At 36.7% G+C, this 19,775-nt stretch overlaps 1 protein-coding gene across 9 annotated transcripts in view; it reads right to left on the reverse strand.

Annotated features, from left to right (window-relative positions):
* The window catches only part of UBR2 (ubiquitin protein ligase E3 component n-recognin 2), a 177,350-nt gene that overhangs the window by 74,955 nt on the left and 82,620 nt on the right, over window positions 1–19,775 (reverse strand). For all 9 annotated transcript variants that reach the window (XM_037844916.1, XM_037844915.1, XM_037844917.1 and 6 more), the window contains 3 exons: window positions 2,398–2,561; window positions 2,207–2,306; window positions 756–884 (listed from right to left, as the gene is read on the reverse strand). In XM_037844916.1, coding sequence (XP_037700844.1) covers window positions 756–884; window positions 2,207–2,306; window positions 2,398–2,561 — 393 coding nt within the window. The remainder of the gene's footprint in view (window positions 1–755; window positions 885–2,206; window positions 2,307–2,397; window positions 2,562–19,775) is intronic.

Consider the following 19,775-nt stretch of genomic DNA (forward strand, 5'->3'; position numbering starts at 1 on the left):
CTCTTGTATCCCTGCATCCATTCTCCAAACAGAATAATTTTAAGAACAGGTAAATCAGATCATGCCACTTTACTGCCTGGTAGTCTATAATGGCTTCCCACTTCAACTAGAATAAAATCCAAACTCCTTTCCATGGCCTCCAAGGCCCTGCAAAGTCAGGCCCCTGCCCACCTGTACACACTCAATCCCTCTGTTCCAACCACAGAGCCATCTCAGCTTGTGGAATAGCCACGTACACTCTCATCACGAAGAATGATTCATCTGTCCCCTTGGTCAGGAATATTCTTAATTCTTTGATCAGTTAACTCTTACACATTGTTCAGATCTCACGGAAGCCTTCCCTGACACCTCAACTTATATAGGTTCTCAAATACTTTTTATAGCCAAAAGAAGGTCAAAATATTTTAAAACACAGGGCAAATATGCCAGTGATAAGACTCTTTTTGGATAGCCTTATAAACTATTGTTTTTGCATGCTCAAAGTCTACAAGGGATTATAAAAAATTGAAATTAGTTACAGGAGGGAAGAGAGATTATGGATTATTTCCTCTTCTATTTTTCAAGTTTTATCTAAGGCTTTGGAGTTTTAACTTTCTAAACCTCACTGAATTCATAGATGGAGGGAGAAAATAAGCTGTTTTATGAGCTAAGTGATCACCAGTATTTTCTCCAAATCTCCTTAAAATTTACCTAGGAATTTGTTTATTTCCCCTTCCCCATTTTCCTCCTATTCTCTACTTCTAGAAACAACTCACGTCTAAAGCACACCAGTCTTGCATCATTGAAATGACATGTGTTAATTTCATTTGTAAAGTAAAAGCTGCTTCCCATTCTGGTTCCATTTCAATATGCTGTCCTACTTGACGTGTAATTGGATCCATTCCCTTAAAGGAAGTGAAAAGAGTTTATTTGTATTAAAACAGTATTTGTTCTTGTACATGGAAATTTAAGAAATAATGTAGAAGAAATATATACTGATCATAAAAACAAAAGTAAAAGTTTTAAAGGGAAGCTTATGAGAGCTCCTGACTTCTTAATTTACATGTTTATATAACATTCTCTAAAATTCAAATAAAAAACCTCAGTAAAGTACAGAACAAATTATTTTTGAGGCAATCTCCTCTATATATCTCAGACAATAAAAATGTATGTTTAAATGCAACAATCCTTCAAATTCCTTTTTAGCTCTGACTCTATCTATATAGAAAAAATTGTCAGAAGAAATTTGACAGGCTTTTATAACTTTATTGAATTTATAAATATATTTTATAATATGCTAGAATAAAATGTTTATATTCTCTTATCTTCAACTAAAAGTTTCATAGAGCTTGGAAGAAAGCAAAGCAACAACAACAAAAAGAAACAGATTTTACTGTGAAAGAATAACCACTTTTTAGAAACTATCTTAGTGTGTCATAAATGATTAAATAATATATGAAAAATATAGGATACCTCAAATATTCAAAATGACCAAAGCAGCTACTGTTTTACAGATATAAGAAAAAACACAATATAATAAAAAAAAAACTCTGAACTACCACCCAACTTAGGAACTAGAATATTTTTTTCTAAAAATGATGGGTCATCTTTGTTTATTCCTTTTCTTAAGAAAGCCATATGGCTACTACAAGAATCATAATGCATTTGCTTAGATTTTTACAGATGGCATCTATTTCTCACAGGTAAAACTGGTTAAGTATCCCCGTTGGTTCTTATTTCTAGATTGTTTCCTATATGGGGATGTTTCCAAAAAAAGAGAATTAAACAGAGGGAAAACTGTTCTATACCACATTATATAAATATCATATAAAGGAGAGGAAAAGAAATATGGAAACACTAAAAAAGTTTACAGTTCTCAAATACCTAACTTGACTATACTTCCATATAAGCACATTAAAAAAAAAAAATACACTTGCAATCCCCAAAGAAAGAATTTTAATGGTAACCATAAGAATCACCAAATATAAAAGAGCAACAGATGCCAGAACCTCTCCTGGTATCTCATTTGTGCTAGACCTTTTTAAGAGTCTCCAAATAAAAAGGGACGAACTTGTTGGTCCAAATTGTAGCCATTCAAATTACTCTTTTGGAAATGTGCCCCAAACGAAGAAATGCACAGATAGAAACATGTTCAGTTCAATTAATAATAATAATACTACTAATAAAGTCAGAGTTTCCCTTTCAAAATGTGTCAAGGTATACACACCTGCATACATTTCAGTAATTCCAAAAAGGCATCAAACCCTTCTAGGAACTTCTGCCTCAGCTCATCTGACCATTCAGTTGGCTTGCTAATTAATACATACCTGAACAAGAAGAAAAAATGCCAATGACTATATAGACAAATGCTGACATTTTACAAGTTGCAACTGGTTTGGTAATTATCCAAAAGCTTACTTGAGATCTAAAATTAGGCTCTGAACTCTCCTAAACTTGAAGGCTTGTAAAGCAGTATATCGTTCAAACTGAAATCTGCCCTGGGCATCTCGATGTCTCAAATGATCCATAAAAGTCTTAATGATGATGGTCATCAGGTTTTCTTCTGTGATGAGCATTCGAGCCTAAAACAAGTATATCAGAATGCATGGTAATCAAAATCTATTTACTAGAAAGCTAAGAGAATGTCACCAACATTGTTTAGTTGTTTCAACTTAAATCTTTGTCAACAAAACTTTTGTAATATCATAAATGGGTCACTGTGTATTTCTAAATTACAATTACTTACTCCAAATGCCACATGTATGAAGCAAGAATTAAATCACAGAGAAAGATGTCAGAATGTTAGGAGACAGATCCAAGGCTCATTATTCAAAGACAATTCAGGGTGGGGATCTGAATCAGGCTGCAAACTTTCTTTAACTGAGACATTTAGATACCTATAATGGTATGGTATAATTATTCTAGGATACAGAGGCTTATATCACAGATTCTCTAGAACTCAGTATGAAATGATATTCCTCTTAATCTCTTTAGTTGACATTTATTTTTAGTTTCATTTCTATGTATAAATATACACATGTATGTATTTTTGAGTAAGCAAATACATTTAAATGATGCAAAATACAAGACAAAAGTAAGTCTCACAGTCCCTAAGGTCTCCCTTCCAAACACAACCCCTTTTAGCAGTTTCTTATATATTCTTCCAGAGATGGTATGCATGTTATTATCCATAAAACACACACACACAAAACACACACACACAAAATACAAAGATTAAGTGTATATCTAAAATATATGAACTCTATAAAAGTATGGATATGTATAATTATATCGCCCCACCCCACCCCCAAAATATAGCATATTGTAAATACTGTTCTGCCCTTTGACTTGATATATTTTAGAGATTGTTCCATATCAGTTCATACAAATCTCCCTCATTCTGTATAACTATCACCAGGAATTCTTTTGTAGCATACTTTGTTTAGCTAGGCCTCTACCGGTCAGACATTTGGGTTGTTTCCAATCTTGTGCCATTACAAAGGATGCTGCAGCAAATATCCATTGTGTATAGTTGCAAGGATATTTACAGGAAATTACTGGGTTAAAGAGTATGTGAAAATTAAAGTTTGCCTGATATCACCAAACTGTCCCTGCAAAAAGGCTTGCCAATTTATATGTCTACCGGCAACGTGTGCCTTTTCCTTCATGCCCTTAAAAACACAATGGAACTTCAAATATTTTGAATGTTGCCATTCTGATGGTTTTACTTTGCATATCTTACTATGAATGAAATTGATCATTTCATAAAAATTTGCATTTCCTTTTCGGCTCTATAATAAAATCAGAAGGTCTAAATATTCCTTTGAATACATTTTTACTCTGATACAAAAGATTTCTCCCCTTCCTTCCAACCCTAATACTCTTAGGGTACAGCTAACTTCTCCTAGGTTCCAGGATGTTACTGGTGCCAAATGACTACCTAACCAAGTCTCATATTAGTCAATATCAGGTAATTAGCAATATAAAAAGTTGAATTAAAAAGTACAACAAAAATGTAAAAGGTAGAATTCTAAGAACATAGAAAAGCTGTATTTTAATTTAGAGATTAAGTTCCAAAGTCAACAGATAATTTTGAAGAAGTTAAATATGAATATGATGCAATCCCACTGACCTACAGGATAAAATCCTGTAAGGCCTACTTATAAGACTTTGAGCAGTTAAAGAAATTTGGCGGAGAGAAAACTCAATATTGTTACCCTGTAAATCTCACCAAACTGGATTCTAATAGTCATTGCTCGGTGTGATAGTAAAAAAAAAAAAAAATCAATAGGTTGGCTCATTGAGCCATTAGTAGTATTCCATTAAAACACAGGAGAGTTATCCAGGCATTTCTACTTCTGAAAAGACAACTAAAGAAAACATTTTCCCAGGTTACAAACAAGAAAAAGGATAAAAACCTGAAGTGCTTGACTTTATCATCACATGCCTGGAATGCTGTTAACCTTTAAAAGTAATTTTCAACATTAAATATCTAACATTATTATATAGTTCTAGTACTTCTTACCCCTTAAGCTAAGAAATTGATTTTTATGCCTACAATTCATTTTGCTTTAAAAACATTACTGCTACTTACCTTAATTGCAGTTTTTATTCATGTAATGTAATTTATATTCAATTTTGTATTGCAAGGCTCAGCTAACAACATAGTCAATGTGGACCAAAATCTCTGCTACATAATAATGGCTGTGCACACAGTTTTTAGTTAAAGAAAATATGATATACATGCATAGGGATAATGCTGAGGGCACATTTAATAAAATAAACTGGAACTAAGATATGCTAATCACTTGAATTGTAAATACTAGTTCTAGACCAAAGTAGTTAAAAATGAAGACCAAGTTAACTGCAAGATGAGTCTGATTCAAAGGATTCCAATAAGTGGAATTCTATCACTGCTATAAAACATTTCCACTAATATCTAGGGCAAATTATTTTTAACAAGGGGTGTGCATAATGAATTTCAAGTGAAGTTTTCTCAAAACACCATATATGTAGCTTTTGGCTTCTAGCCAGAATGGAGCAGCTTCTGGCTTACTAACCTTTGTATCAAGAACAATTAGAAAACCTTGATTTAAAAAAAAATGTTTGAAATTATTAGAGAGTTGCTGAAGCAACAAAGACCCAGGGTTGATAAAGCCATAGAGAAGAGGAACTGTGCAGGGAGGCACCCCAACATTCTGCAGCTGTTTTTCCCTCAGCATTTGCTTATTCTGGGAGTGGGGCAAAAGGGGTGTTGGCAAAGAGTTGGGACAGAGCTGCTTCTAATAGGGAGAAAAACCTGCTGCTAGTACCACAATGCTGGAGAGGTCAGGATTATCGTAAGAACAAAGGGATGGGGAAGGGCGTTCAACTCTCTTCTGGTTTGTCTCTGAAGATATTTGCAAAATTGCAAAGTTACCTGGGTTGGAAGGCTAAGAAGCAGAGTAAAAAGCATAAAAGAGTTGTGCAGTGATGATGACCGTCTTACCAAGCTGAGGAAACAAGATTAGAGTTCAAGACCCTATTTAGGAGGGAGGAGCCCTAGTGAGCACACCAGGCTCACACATCAGGCTCACTAGGGTCTGGGAACTCTTGGTGGGTGTGCTGGTTTGAATCTGTTTATGTACCCAATAAAAGACTATGCTCTTTTATTCCATTCTTGTGGGGGCAGACCTACTGTAAGTGGGATCTTTTGATTAGGTTGTTTCCCTGGAGATGTGACCCAACCAACTGTGGGTGGGACCTTTTGATTAGATATTTCCACAGAGATGTGACCATGCCCATTCAAGGTGGGTCTTAATTAGTTTACTGGAGTTCTTAAGAGAGCTCAGGAGAGAGAGAGCTTAGAGCCAACACAGAACCAGATGCTTGGAGAGGCAGGCAGAAAGACGTTTGGAGATGCTAAGCTAAGAAATGAAAACCACAGTTTTCCCGGGAGAAGCTGAGAGAGAGATTTTGGAGAGAAGCTAAGAGATGAAATCTAGAGTTTGCCCCAGAGAAGCTAAGTGAGAACCCACAGATGTTTAAAGAGAAAACCACTGGAATCAGAAGCTGAAAGCAATGCAACCCGGGTGCAAAGGACCAGCAGATGCCAACCAACCACGTGCCTTCCCAGATGACAGAGGTGTTCCAGAAGCCTTTCTTCGAAGGTATCTACCTCTTGATGCCTTAATTTGGACATTTTCATGGCCTTAGAACTATAAATTTGCAACCTAATAAATCCCCATTGAAAAAGCCAATCCATTTCTGGCAGCTTTAGCAAACCGTAATAGTGGGTTATGTCCTAGGGGTAGCAATGAACCAGAAATAAGACAGTCTTGCCAAAACAATCTGGAGTCATGTCAATTCTTGACTGGTCTAAGATGATCAACCTCACTTTATCTATCTAACAATGTTAAAGGTGAATCCTCTTGAGAGAGATATCACGCTTTTTTTTTTTTTTTTAAACATTGTCGTATCAGAAGAAAAGGAGACAGACAGAATGGGCCAAGAAACCATACTTGAAGAGATAATGGCTCCTAAATTTTCCAAAACTGATGGAAGACATCAGCGCAGAGACTTAATATCTAACTCTCCAAGAAGGATAAATACAAAGAAAACTACACCTAGATAGATCATAGTAAAACTGCTTAAAATAAGACAAAGAGAAAAATGTAAAAATAAAATAAAATAAAATAAAATAAAAGCAGTTAGAGAAATAAAACAGTACCTTCACCTAGAATGACTTCTGACTTTATCAGAAATAATGGAAGCCAGAATACTAAATGACATCTTTATAACGCTAAAGGAAAATAACTGCCAACCTAGCCTTCTACATCCAGTGAAGATATCCTTCTAAAAAAAAAATAAAATAAAGACATTTTCAGACAAACAGATTATTTTCATCATCCCAAATCAAAACTTAAAATCATTTAGCTATACTTTCCATTTTTCCCTCCCTCCACTCCTGGTAACCATTATTTTACTCTCTGTCTCTAAGAATTTGCTTATTTTCAGTATTTCATATATGAGAAATCATATATTTGTCTTCTAGTCCCTGGCTTATTTCACTCAATATGATGCCTTCAAAGTTCATCCATGTTGTATAATGCACCAGCATTTCACTTCTTTTTATGCCTGAATAATGTTCTATTGTATTTATATATCGTATTTTGTTTATCCATTCATCTGTTAATTGGCACTTGGGTTGCCACTGCTCAGTTATTGTGATAATACTGCAAAGAATACTGGTGTACACGTTTTATGTTCCAGTTTCTGCTTTCAATTCTTTTGGGGTATAAATACTGAGGAATGAAATCGTGGAGTCATGTGGTAATTCTGTTTAACTTTCTGAGGAACCACAGAGCTGTTTTCTACAGTGGCTGCACCATTTTACGATGCCACTAGCAATGAATAAGGATCCTATTTCTCCACATTCTTGTCAACACTTGTTATTTTCAGATTTTTAAATAACAACCAAACTAGTGCGTGAGAAGTGGTATCTCACTGTGGTTTTAGTTTGCATTTCTCTAATGGCTAATGATGTTGAGCACCTTTTCATATATGTATTGGCCATTTGAATTATCTTCTTTGAAGAAATGTCTACTCAAATCCTGGGCTCATTTTTCAATTGGGTTGTTTGTCTTTTGTTATTGAGTTGTAGGAATTCTTTACATATTCTGGGTATTAAACCCTTATCAGATATATTGATTCCAAATATTTTCTCCCATTCTATAGGTTATCTTTTTACTTTAGAAGGAAGAACTTACTTCTGCCATTTAGCTGTTTGTTTTCCGTATGTTTTGGATGTTTTTTGTTCTCAGTTACTCCACTACTGCCTTTTAAAATATTTAGTAGCTTTTTTTTGTAGTATACCATTTTGATTCCCTTCTTTCCTGTCTTCATATTTTTTAGTCATTTTCTTAGTGATTACCTTTGTAAGTACAATTAACATCTTAAACTAGTAACAACCTAGCTTGAGTAGTATACAAACTCTCTACTCTTACATATCTCTCCCTTCCTCTTTATATTGTTAGTGTCTCAGATTACATCTTTAAACAGTGTATTCACATTAACATGGATTTTAAGTGTTATTTTACACATTTGCCTACTAAGTCATGTGGGGGTGAGGGGAGCAGTTACAAACCTAAAGTACAATACAGGATTTTATACTTTCCTATATAGTTATCTTTACCAATGTTCTTTATTTCTTCTTAAGGCTTTGAGTTTCTATCTTGTGTCTTTATTTCAACCTGAAGGACTCCCTTTAGCATTTCATGTAGGGCAGGCCTTCTGGTAATGATCTCTTTCAACTTTTGTTTATCTGTAAATGTCTTAATTTCTCCACTTTAGAAAGAGAATTTTGCTGAATACAGAATTCTTGGTTGACAGTTTTTTTCTTTAAGGACCTTAAATATGCCACTGTCCTGTCTTCCGGCATTCATGGTTTCTAATGAGAAATTTCCTGTTAATCTTATCGGGGATTTCTAGCATAAGTTGCTTCTCTCTTGTTGCTTTCAAAATCCTCACTTTTTCTTTGGATTTTGACAATTTTGCTGTAACAAGTTTTTAGCCATTAATTCAAATGTCTTTCTCTTTCTTTTGTCCTTTTGGAACTCCAGTGATGCATATGTTGGTGTTCTTGATGGTGTCCCAGTTCCCTCAGGTTCTGTTTGTTTTTATTATTTTTTCTTCTTGTTCCTCACACTGGATAATTTCTACTGTCTTGTCTCCAGGTTCACTGGATCCCTTATTCTGCCTGTTCAAATCCACTGTTGAATCTGTTTAGTGGGATTTTCATTTCAATTATTGTACTTTGCAGCTCCAAAATTATGTTTGTTTTTTTAAATGTAATTTTTATCTCTTTATTTTGTTCAGATATTTTCCTAATTTCCTTTAGTTCTTTGTATATGGATTCCTTTAACTCACTGAAAATATTTAAGACATGTGGTTTAAAGTTTTTGACTAACAGTTCCAATAATATGAGCTTCCTCAGGGATAGTTGCTGGCAAATTCTTTTTCTCCCATACCTTCCTGTTTCTTTGTCTGTTTTGTAATTTTTTTTTTTTTTTTTTTGAGAACTATGTATTTGAGTATTATGTTGTTATAACTCTGGAAATCTAGTTCTCCTACTCCTTTGGGACAGCTAGGTTTTTGTCGTTGAGGACAGGCACTGTCAATTTTTGACTTTTCCAATCTATTTCTCCTCCCAAATGGAGAATAAAAGAGAAAAGAGTGGAGGGAAAAAAGGTACTGCCTCTGCTGCTTTTGCCTGAGGGAGGGTGGAACAATGGCCACACTCAGAGCCAGCTCCCCAGCGATATTAAGTAGCTGATCAAAAGCTGTGATCAGCTGTCAGACCACCTCTCTCCCCTTCTGTCTAACCCAGATTTTGGAGGATGAGGTCCTTATAGCCCACCCTGGCACCAGCAAACTACACCAGGAACCCAGGCTGCAGTCCCTACTGTTGCCTGACATGTGGTTGAGGGATGGCAGGATGGTAGGCACTGCACAGGGAGGGGATATTCACTGATATTTAATACAATTAACCATCCTCTTTTCTAGCTCTTTCCTGGATGCCATAAAGTGTTCCACTAGACTTCAGGGTTTGAAAATAGTTGATTAAGACAGTTCCTGCCAGTTCAATAGCTGTTTTGGTGGGGGGACTGATTCCTGGAGCTTCCTACTCTTCCATCCTCTCACAATCCTCCTCTTCAATATTCGCCAAGGCAGTTTTGAAGAACAAACCTGGAAGACTTTGAACTGTCAGATATCAAGAATCATTATAAAGCTACTATAGTTACAAAGCTACTATAATTAAGGCAGTGTAGTACAGGCACAAAGATAGATAACCAAACAAACAGACCAACAAAAAACTGACTCACACATATCAAGATATTTTGATTTACAACAAAGGTGTTCCTTGAATGCAATGGGTGAAAGGATGATCTCTTTAATAACTGGTATTGGGTCAATTTAGATATCCATACGGAAAAAAAAGAATCAACACCCTAGTTAATACTATACACAAAAATCAATTACAGATAGATTGGGAATCAAAATGTAAAGGCAAACTTTTAGAAAAAAAAAATGATAAAGTATCTTCACGACTGTGTTAGTTTGAAGCTGTTACATACCCAAGAAAAGGACATTTTCTTTTAACCGATTCTTGTGGGTACAGACCTATTGTGGGTAGGATCTTTGGTTAGGTTATTTCAATTGAGATGTGACCTATCCCATTCAAGATGGGTCTTAATCCCCTTGGATTCCTTTATAAGAGGATAAAGGACACACAGACCCCCTTCCCCATAATGTCGACATCCCTTTTTAATATGAAAAAGTTAGAGTGGTCACTGCTTGGACACCCCTGAAGATCGAGAAAGTGATTAAACAAGAGGAAGGGGTAGAAACAGAAAAGACAGGATTTAATAAAGGATGAAGAATATTGAATCTTTATGTAAATATATATTTTCTAGATTCTAGGGTATTAGAATAGTTAGAAAGAAATAACTAAAATGGTGGAACTGTAACCTATAGCATTCTTTGAAATTTGCTCTATAGCTAATCATTAAATAGTACTTTGAAAGTCATCTTACATATTATAAGATATATTATAAGTTATGTATATATCTTAGATTTCACAATAGGGAATAACTGCAACCATGGAAATGTAACCCTTAACATTCTTTGAAATTACCTATATGACTACTTGTTAAATTGTACTTTGAAAGTTATCACCTTTCTGTATATATGTTATATATCACAATAAAGAAGTAACTGAAATTGTGGAATTGTAACCTGAAACATTCTTTGAAATTTGCTAACTCCTTCTTAAATGGTACTTTGAAAATTATCATTGCTCTGCATATATATGTTAAATTTCATAATAAAAACTGTATTAAAAAAAAAAAAGGACACATAGAATAAGCCTAGATTGCTCAGAGAGGTCCCAGCGAAGCTGAGAGACAAGAACACCCCCACAGAAGCTGCGAGAGGAAGCCACTGAAGTTAGAAGCTAAAAGCAATGAAACCCAGGAGAAAAGGACCAGCAGATGCCAGCCATGTGCCTTCCCATGTGACAGAGGTGTCCCAGATGCCAGCAGCCTTTCTTCAAAGAAGGTATCGTCCTGTTGATGCCTTAATTTAGACATTTTGATGGCTTAGAACTGTACATATGTAAGCTAATAAATCCCTTTTGTTAAAAGCCAGTCCATTTTTGGTATATTGCATTTCAGCAGCTTTTGCAAACCTAAATAATGACCATGGCATATGCAAAGATAGCTGAAACAGGATACAAAACCTGCTAACCATAAAATAAAAACTGATAAAATCAAATGCATTAAAATTGTGAATTTGGCTCCTTAAGAGACACTATTAAGAAAGTGGAAAGGATAAGACACATTAGAGAAAGGGATTTGAAATATATATATCAACGAATGACCTATATGCAAAACACATTAAAAACTCTACAAATCAAAAGCAAAGGAGGCCAATCCAATAGATAATAAGCAGAAAAATTGAATAGGCATTCACAAAGGAGGATATCCAAATGGTCAAAAGACATAGAAAAGCAAATTAAAACCCCAGTGAGAAAACACTACACCTGGCCAGAATAGATAAACTTTAAAAAGACTGATAATACTAGATGTTGGTGAGGATGAGGAAGACCTAAACTGGAACTCATACATTGTTGATGGGAGTATGAATTAGGTCAACCATTTTGGAAAACTGTTTGGCAGAACCTACCAAATCTGAATGAACATATATCCCATAACTAGACAATTCCTCTCTTGGACATGTATCCAAATGACATGACTACTTATTTTTTACTAAAAGATATGTTGGAGAAAATTAAAAGCAGCTTTATTCATAAGTGCCACAATTTGGAAAGTCCCATTAACAGGAAAATCAATAAATAAATGGTGGTATATTAATACTATATTGCAATAAGAAGGAATGATTTACTGGTGCATGCAACATGGGTAAATCTCACAAATATAAAGCTGAGTGGAAGAAGCCAGACACAAAAGTCATACCATATGATTTTATTTATATAAAGTTCAAAAACAGGCAAAACAACCTATGGTGTTAGCAAACAGGATATGAGTAACCTTTGGAGAGAAGTAGTGATTGGGACGGACACTATCACTAGAGAGCTAGTAACATAGGTGGGTTCACTATGTGACAACTCATTGGGTTGTCTGTTTACCAGGTGTCCACTTTTCTGTATATACTATACCTCAGTAAAGTTAAAAATAAAACAAAACAAAACACACACATGCCTGGGCCCCATCTCTAGAGGCTATGAGTCTGGAAAGAGTGGGAAGAGGGGAGGAAGCAGAAGACAAGTACGGATAGCAGAAAACTACTTTTAAAATATTCCATTGGTGATTTGGAAGCATGCCTGCTGCCCTATAGAAACAGAAAGAGTATGTTCATTAAGTTTGCAGCTGGTATCAAATTAAGGTGAAGGGAAGGATTATTAAGAAAAATGTAAAATATGAAAACCAGATTGTTAGGTTCAGAGCCATTCAAGAATCCACACAAAGGCAGCGAGTCATGGTTTAAGTAGAGAATTTAAGGTTTATTAGAGGAAGAAAGCAGAAGAAAGCAGGTGGGAGCCATCAGAAGAGAAAGAAAGGAAAAATGGCTCCGGCCCTCTATCTGAGAGCAGCATTTTTTAAAGGAAAAACCCACGTTGGGTATTGGGGGGGAAGGTCCTGCTGAGTGTGTTCTGGGCCTCAATGGGGTATGAGTGCTTATCAGTTTCTGCTGACTGGTTACTAGGGTTTTAACACACTACTTTTCTTTGATGTGCACCATATTATCTATGTGGAGGAAGCAGGCCTTTTGGCTTGTTTGCGGTCATTCATCTTTATGGGGATATCTGATCTTGCCTTGTATGCCCCCTGGAGTCTAGGTGCCACTGTGACTAGGATTCCTAAAACAGCCTTCAACCCTTAGTTTATGGCACACCTGGTATTTATGAGATAAGCAGCAGGGCCCATGGATCAGACATTCCTTCTATATGTTAGACTCTTTTTCTGGGGCCTGACACAGATCAAGAACAAAACCTGAATGGATGAAAAGAAATTGAATGGTTTTCAAAGATTTAAATGGTTTTCAAAATATTCCAAGTTTAGATTAATTAGATCTTTAAAGAATAGATAATTCCTATGTTATTTAATCTATTCCAGGGCAAAAAGATATAAATATTCGCAATTCATTTTACAAATCCAAAATCTGATTACATACATACACACAAACAAAAGAAGGAAACACTGACCAATCTTAATAATGACAATCTATGCAAAAATTCTAAATAATACTCTGGGCTTAGCAATGTATTCAAAGAATACACCACTGCCATGTAATATTTGTAACATAATACCAGGATGCTTCAAAATTAGAAAATCTAATGTAATTTGTTATATTAAGAGATCAAGGATGTAATTTTTCCTTCTTTGATCAATGAATGTATTTGTTGCATTAATAGAGAAAAAAAAAAAAAAGACATATGATGGAATAAAAAAGTTGCTAAAAATCAACACCAATCCAGGCTTAAAAAATTACAAAACCAAAACAGTATCTGGTGAACTAGTAGTAAAAGGATCCTCAGTATGATAAATTATTTATTAAAACCAAAAGAAAGCAATATCTTTTAATCCTAGTTGAAACACTAAAAGGGGGCTTCCATTCAAGTTGGGCACCGGGACAAGGATATTTGCTGTCATTCAACACAGTCCTAAAAATGTAAATCACATATCACACCTCTGCGAGAAACCTAGCAATGTCTCCCATTTCATTCAGAATAAAAGAAAAAATTCTTACAATGGCCTGCAAGGCCCCAGAGGCCTGGCACTGCCCACTCCACCTTCACCCTTATCTGTAAATTCAGTGACCTCACTGACCATTCTCTGCCTTACTTATTGTAGTGCCTCACTCATGGTGGCAATACTGGCCTTTTTTTGGTTCCTTCCACCAAAATGCCAAGTGTACATTCACTTTAGAACTTTTACACTTGCCATTCCCTCTGGCTAGAAGACTATCACTAGTTAGGCAGATCACTTACTCTCCCATTTCCTTCAGGTCTCTGCTCAAATACCACCTCTCTGAGAGACCTTCCCTGACTATCCTATCTAAAATATGACTCCTCCACTACCACTCCCTATCTCCTTAACCTGCTTTTCTACTTTGTTGCATTTATTAACACTTGACTTATAAAAACAAATTATTACGTGTAGTAACTAGAAATTCAAAGAGAATAACACAAAATATGAGAACTAAAAAGAAAAGTTCACAAAAGGACCAGATAGATACAAGCTGGATATATAAGACTTTATACCTAAAGCACAAGCAATGAAAGAAAAAACAGATAAATGGGACCTCCTCAATATTAAAAACTTTTGTGCCAAAAAGGACTTTGTCATGAAAGTGAAAAGACAACCTACTCAATGGGAGAAAATATTTGGAAACCATATATCCAATAAGAGTTTAATAACCAGAAATCCTACAACTCAACAATAAAAAGACAAAAAACCCAATTAAAAAACAGGCAAAAGACTTGAAGAGACATTTCTCCAAAGAGGACAAAAAGGCACATGAAAAGATACTCAACATCACCAGCTATTAGAGAAACGCAAATCAAAACCACAATGAAATATCACTTCACACCCACTAGAATGGCTACTATTAAAAACAGAAACAAAAACAAACAAACAAAAAAACCCAGAAAACTGCAAGTGTTGGAGAGGATGTGGAGAAATAGGAAACTCATTCACTGCTGGTGGGAATGTAAAATGGTTGCAGCCACAATAGAAGACAGTTACTCAAGAAGCTAATATAGATTAACCATATGACCCAGCAATCCAGCCACTAGGTATATACCTGGAAGAATTGAAAGCAAGAGCTCAAACAGATATTTACAATCCAATGCTCACAGCGGCTCTATTTACAATTGCCAAAAGATGGAAGCAACCCAGTGTCCTGCAGCCAATGAATGGATAAATAACATGTATACACATACAATGGAATATTATTCAGCCGTAAAAAGGAATGAAGTCCTGACGCATTCATTCAAGATGGATAAACCTTGAGGACATTATGCTGAATGAAATAAGCCAGACACAAAAGGACAAATATTGTATGATCTCACCCATATAAAATAGTTAGAATAAGCAAACTATAAAATTGGAATCTAGAATATAGGTTACTGGGGGATAGACTGGGATTAGAGAATGGGGAGTAGATGCTTATTTTGCACAGAATTTCTAGTTAGTTTGATTGCGAAGGTTTGGAAATGGATGATGGTGATGGTAGCATGTTATTGTGAGTGTAATTAACAGCAAAGAATTATACAGGTGAATGAGACTAAAAGGGGAAACTTTAGGTTGCATATGCTACTTGAATAAAAACTAAAAGATTAAACAGGACTGTATAACACAGTGGACCCTCTTGTAGATGATGGACTATAGTTATTAGAACAAGTATAAGAATGTTCTTTCATGAATTATAACAGAGGTATGACACTAATACAAGGTGTTAAGAATAAGGTGGTGATGGGCGGGGCAAGATGGCAGACTGGTGAGCTGTATGTTTTAGTTACTCCTCCAGGAAAGCAGGTAGACAGCCAGGAACTGCGTGGACTGGACACCACAGAGCAATCTGACTTTGGGCATACTTCATACAACACTCATGAAAACGTGGAACTGCTGAGATCAGCGAAATCTGTAAGTTTTGGCGGCCAGGGGACCCGCGCCCCTCCCTGCCAGGCTCAGTCCCGTGGGAGGAGGGGCTGTCAGCTCCGGGAAGGAGAATGGAGAACTGCAGTGGCAGCCCTTATCGGAAACTCATTCTGCTGATCCAAACTCCAACCGTAGATAGACGGAGACCAGACATCAGAGAATCTGAGAGCAGCCAGCGCAGCAGAGAGGAGACAGGCATAGAAAAAAAAAAACACAAAAAACTCCAAAATAAAAGCGGAGGATTTTTGGAGTTCTGGTGAACATAGAAGGGGGAAGGGCAGAGCTCAGGCCGGAGCCCAGGCCCTGAGGCGCATATGCAAATCCCGAAGAAAAGCTGATCTCTCTGCCCTGTGGACCTTTCCTTAATGGCCCTGGTTGCTTTGTCTCTTAGCATTTCAATAACCCATTAGATCTCTGAGGAGGGCCCTTTTTTTTTTTTTTAATCCTTTTTTCTTTTTCTAAAACAATTACTCTAAGAAGCCCAATACAGAAAGCTTCAAAGACCTGCAATTTGGGCAGGTCAAGTCAAGAGCAGAACTAGGAGAGCTCTGAGACAAAACGCAATAATCCAGTGGCTGAGAAAATTCACTAAACACCACAACTTCCCAAGAAAAGGGGGGTGTCTGCTCACAGCCATCATCCTGGTGAACAGGAAACACTCCTGCCCATCGCCAGCCCCATAGCCCAGAGCTGCCCCAGACAACCCAGTGTGACGGAAGTGCTTCAAATAACAGGCACACACCACAAAACTGGGCGTGGACATTAGCCTTCCCTGCAACCTCAGCTGATTGTCCCAGAGTTGGGAAGGTAGAGCAGTGTGAATTAACAAAGCCCCAATCAGCCATCATTTCAGCAGACTGGGAGCCTCCCTACACAGCCCAGCAGCCCAGAACTGCTCTGGGGGGACGGCACTCACCTGTGACATAGCACAGTCATCCCTCAACAGAGGACCAGGGGGTGCACGGCCTGGAAGAGGGGCCCACTTGCAAGTCTCAGGAGCCATACGCCAATACCAAGGACTTGTGGGTCAGTGGCAGAGACAAACTGTGGCAGGACTGAACTGAAGGATTAGACTATTGCAGCAGCTTTAAAACTCTAGGATCACCAGGGAGATTTGATTGTTAGGGCCACCCCCCCTCCCTGACTGCCCAGAAACACGCCCCATATACACGGCAGGCAAAACCAACTACACACGCAAGCTTGGTACACCAATTGGACCCCACAAGACTCATTCCCCCACTCACCAAAAAGGCTAAGCAGGGGAGAACTGGCTTGTGGAGAACAGGTGGCTCGTGGACACCACCTGCTGGTTAGTTAGAGAACGTGTACTCCACGAAGCTGCAGATCTGATAAATTAGAGATAAGGACTTCAATTGGTCTACAAATCCTAAAAGAACCCTATCAAGTTCAGCAAATGCCACGAGGCCAAAAACAACAGAAAATTATAAAGCATATGAAAAAACCAGACAATATGGATAACCCAAGCCCAAGCACCCAAATCAAAAGACCAGAAGAGACACAGCACCTAGAGCAGCTACTCAAAGAACTAAAGATGAACAATGAGACCATAGTACGGGAGATAAAGGAAATCAAGAAGACCCTAGAAGAGCATAAAGAAGACATTGCAAGACTAAATAAAAAAATGGATGATCTTATGGAAATTAAAGAAACTGTTGACCAAATTAAAAAGATTCTGGACACTCATAGTACAAGACTAGAGGAAGTTGAACAACGAATCAGTGACCTCGAAGATGACAGAATGGAAAATGAAAGCATAAAAGAAAGAATGGGGAAAAAAATTGAAAAAATCGAAATGGACCTCAGGGATAAGATAGATAATATGAAACGTCCAAATATAAGACTCATTGGTGTCCCAGAAGGGGAAGAAAAGGGTAAAGGTCTAGGAAGAGTATTCAAAGAAATTGTTGGGGAAAACTTCCCAAATCTTCTAAACAACATAAATACACAAATCATAAATGCTCAGCGAACCCCAAATAGAATAAATCCAAATAAACCCACTCCAAGACATATACTGATCACACTGTCAAACACAGAAGAGAAGGAGCAAGTTCTGAAAGCAGCAAGAGAAAAGCAATTCACCACATACAAAGGAAACAGCATAAGACTAAGTAGTGACTACTCAGCAGCCACCATGGAGGCGAGAAGGCAGTGGCACGATATATTTAAAATTCTGAGTGAGAAAAATTTCCAGCCAAGAATACTTTATCCAGCAAAGCTCTCCTTCAAATTTGAGGGAGAGCTTAAATTTTTCACAGACAAACAAATGCTGAGAGAATTTGCTAAAAAGAGACCTGCCCTACTGGAGATACTAAAGGGAGCCCTACAGACAGAGAAACAAAGACAGGACAGAGAGACTTGGAGAAAGGTTCAGTACTAAAGAGATTCGGTATGGGTACAATAAAGGATATTAATAGACAGAGGGGAAAAATATGACAAACATAAACCAAAGGATAAGATGGCTGATTCAAGAAATGCCTTCACGGTTATAACATTGAATGTAAATGGATTAAACTCCCCAATTAAAAGATATAGATTCGCAGAATGGATCAAAAAAATGAACCATCAATATGTTGCATACGAGAGACTCATCTTACACACAGGGACACAAAGAAACTGAAAGTGAAAGGATGGAAAAAAATATTTCATGCAAGCTACAGCCAAAAGAAAGCAGGTGTAGCAATATTAATCACAGATAAAATAGACTTCAAATGCAGGGATGTTTTGAGAGACAAAGAAGGCCACTACATACTAATAAAAGGGGCAATTCAGCAAGAAGAAATAACAATCGTAAATGTCTATGCACCCAACCAAGGTGCCACAAAATACATGAGAGAAACACTGGCAAAACTAAAGGAAGCAATTGATGTTTGCACAATAATTGTGGGAGACTTCAACACATCACTCTCTCCTATAGATAGATCAACCAGACAGAAGACCAATAAGGAAATTGAAAACCTAAACAATCTGATAAATGAATTAGATTTAACAGACATATACAGGACATTACATCCCAAATCACCAGGATACACATACTTTTCTAGTGCTCATGGAACTTTCTCCAGAATAGATCATATGCTGGGACATAAAACAAGCCTCAATAAATTTAAAAAGATCGAAATTATTCAAAGCACATTCTCTGACCACAATGGAATACAATTAGAAGTCAATAACCATCAGAGACTTAGAAAATTCACAAATACCTGGAGGTTAAACAACACACTCCTAAACAATCAGTGGGTTAAAGAAGAAATAGCAAGAGAAATTGCTAAATATATAGAGGCGAATGAAAATGAGAACACAACATGCCAAAACCTATGGGATGCAGCAAAAGCAGTGCTGAGGGGGAAATTTATAGCACTAAATGCATATATTAAAAAGGAAGAAAGAGTCAAAATCAAAGAACTAATGGATCAACTGAAGAAGCTAGAAAATGAACAGCAAACCAATCCTAAACCAAGTAGAAGAAAAGAAATAACAAGGATTAAAGCAGAAATAAATGACATAGAGAACAAAAAAACAATAGAGAGGAAAAATATCACCAAAAGTTGGTTCTTTGAGAAGATCAACAAGATTGACAAGCCCCTAGCTAGACTGACAAAATCAAAAAGAGAGAAGACCCATATAAACAAAATAATGAATGAAAAAGGTGACATAACTGCAGATCCTGAAGAAATTAAAAAAATTATAAGAGGATACTGTGAACAACTGTATGGCAACAAACTGAATAATGTAGAGGAAATGGACAATTTCCTGGAAACATATGAACAACCTAGACTGACCAGAGAAGAAATAGAAGACCTCAACCAACCCATCACAAGCAAAGAGATCCAATCAGTCATCAAAAATCTTCCCACAAATAAATGCCCAGGGCCAGATGGCTTCACAGGGGAATTCTACCAAACTTTCCAGAAAGAACTGACACCAATCTTACTCAAACTCTTGCAAAACATTGAAGAAAATGGACCACTACCTAACTCATTTTATGAAGCTAACATCAATCTAATACCAAAACCAGGCAAAGATGCTACAAAAAAGGAAAACTACCGGCCAATC

The sequence above is a fragment of the Choloepus didactylus genome, chromosome 7 (genome assembly GCF_015220235.1).
Source record: "Choloepus didactylus isolate mChoDid1 chromosome 7, mChoDid1.pri, whole genome shotgun sequence".
Taxonomy (NCBI): Eukaryota; Metazoa; Chordata; class Mammalia; order Pilosa; family Megalonychidae; genus Choloepus; species Choloepus didactylus.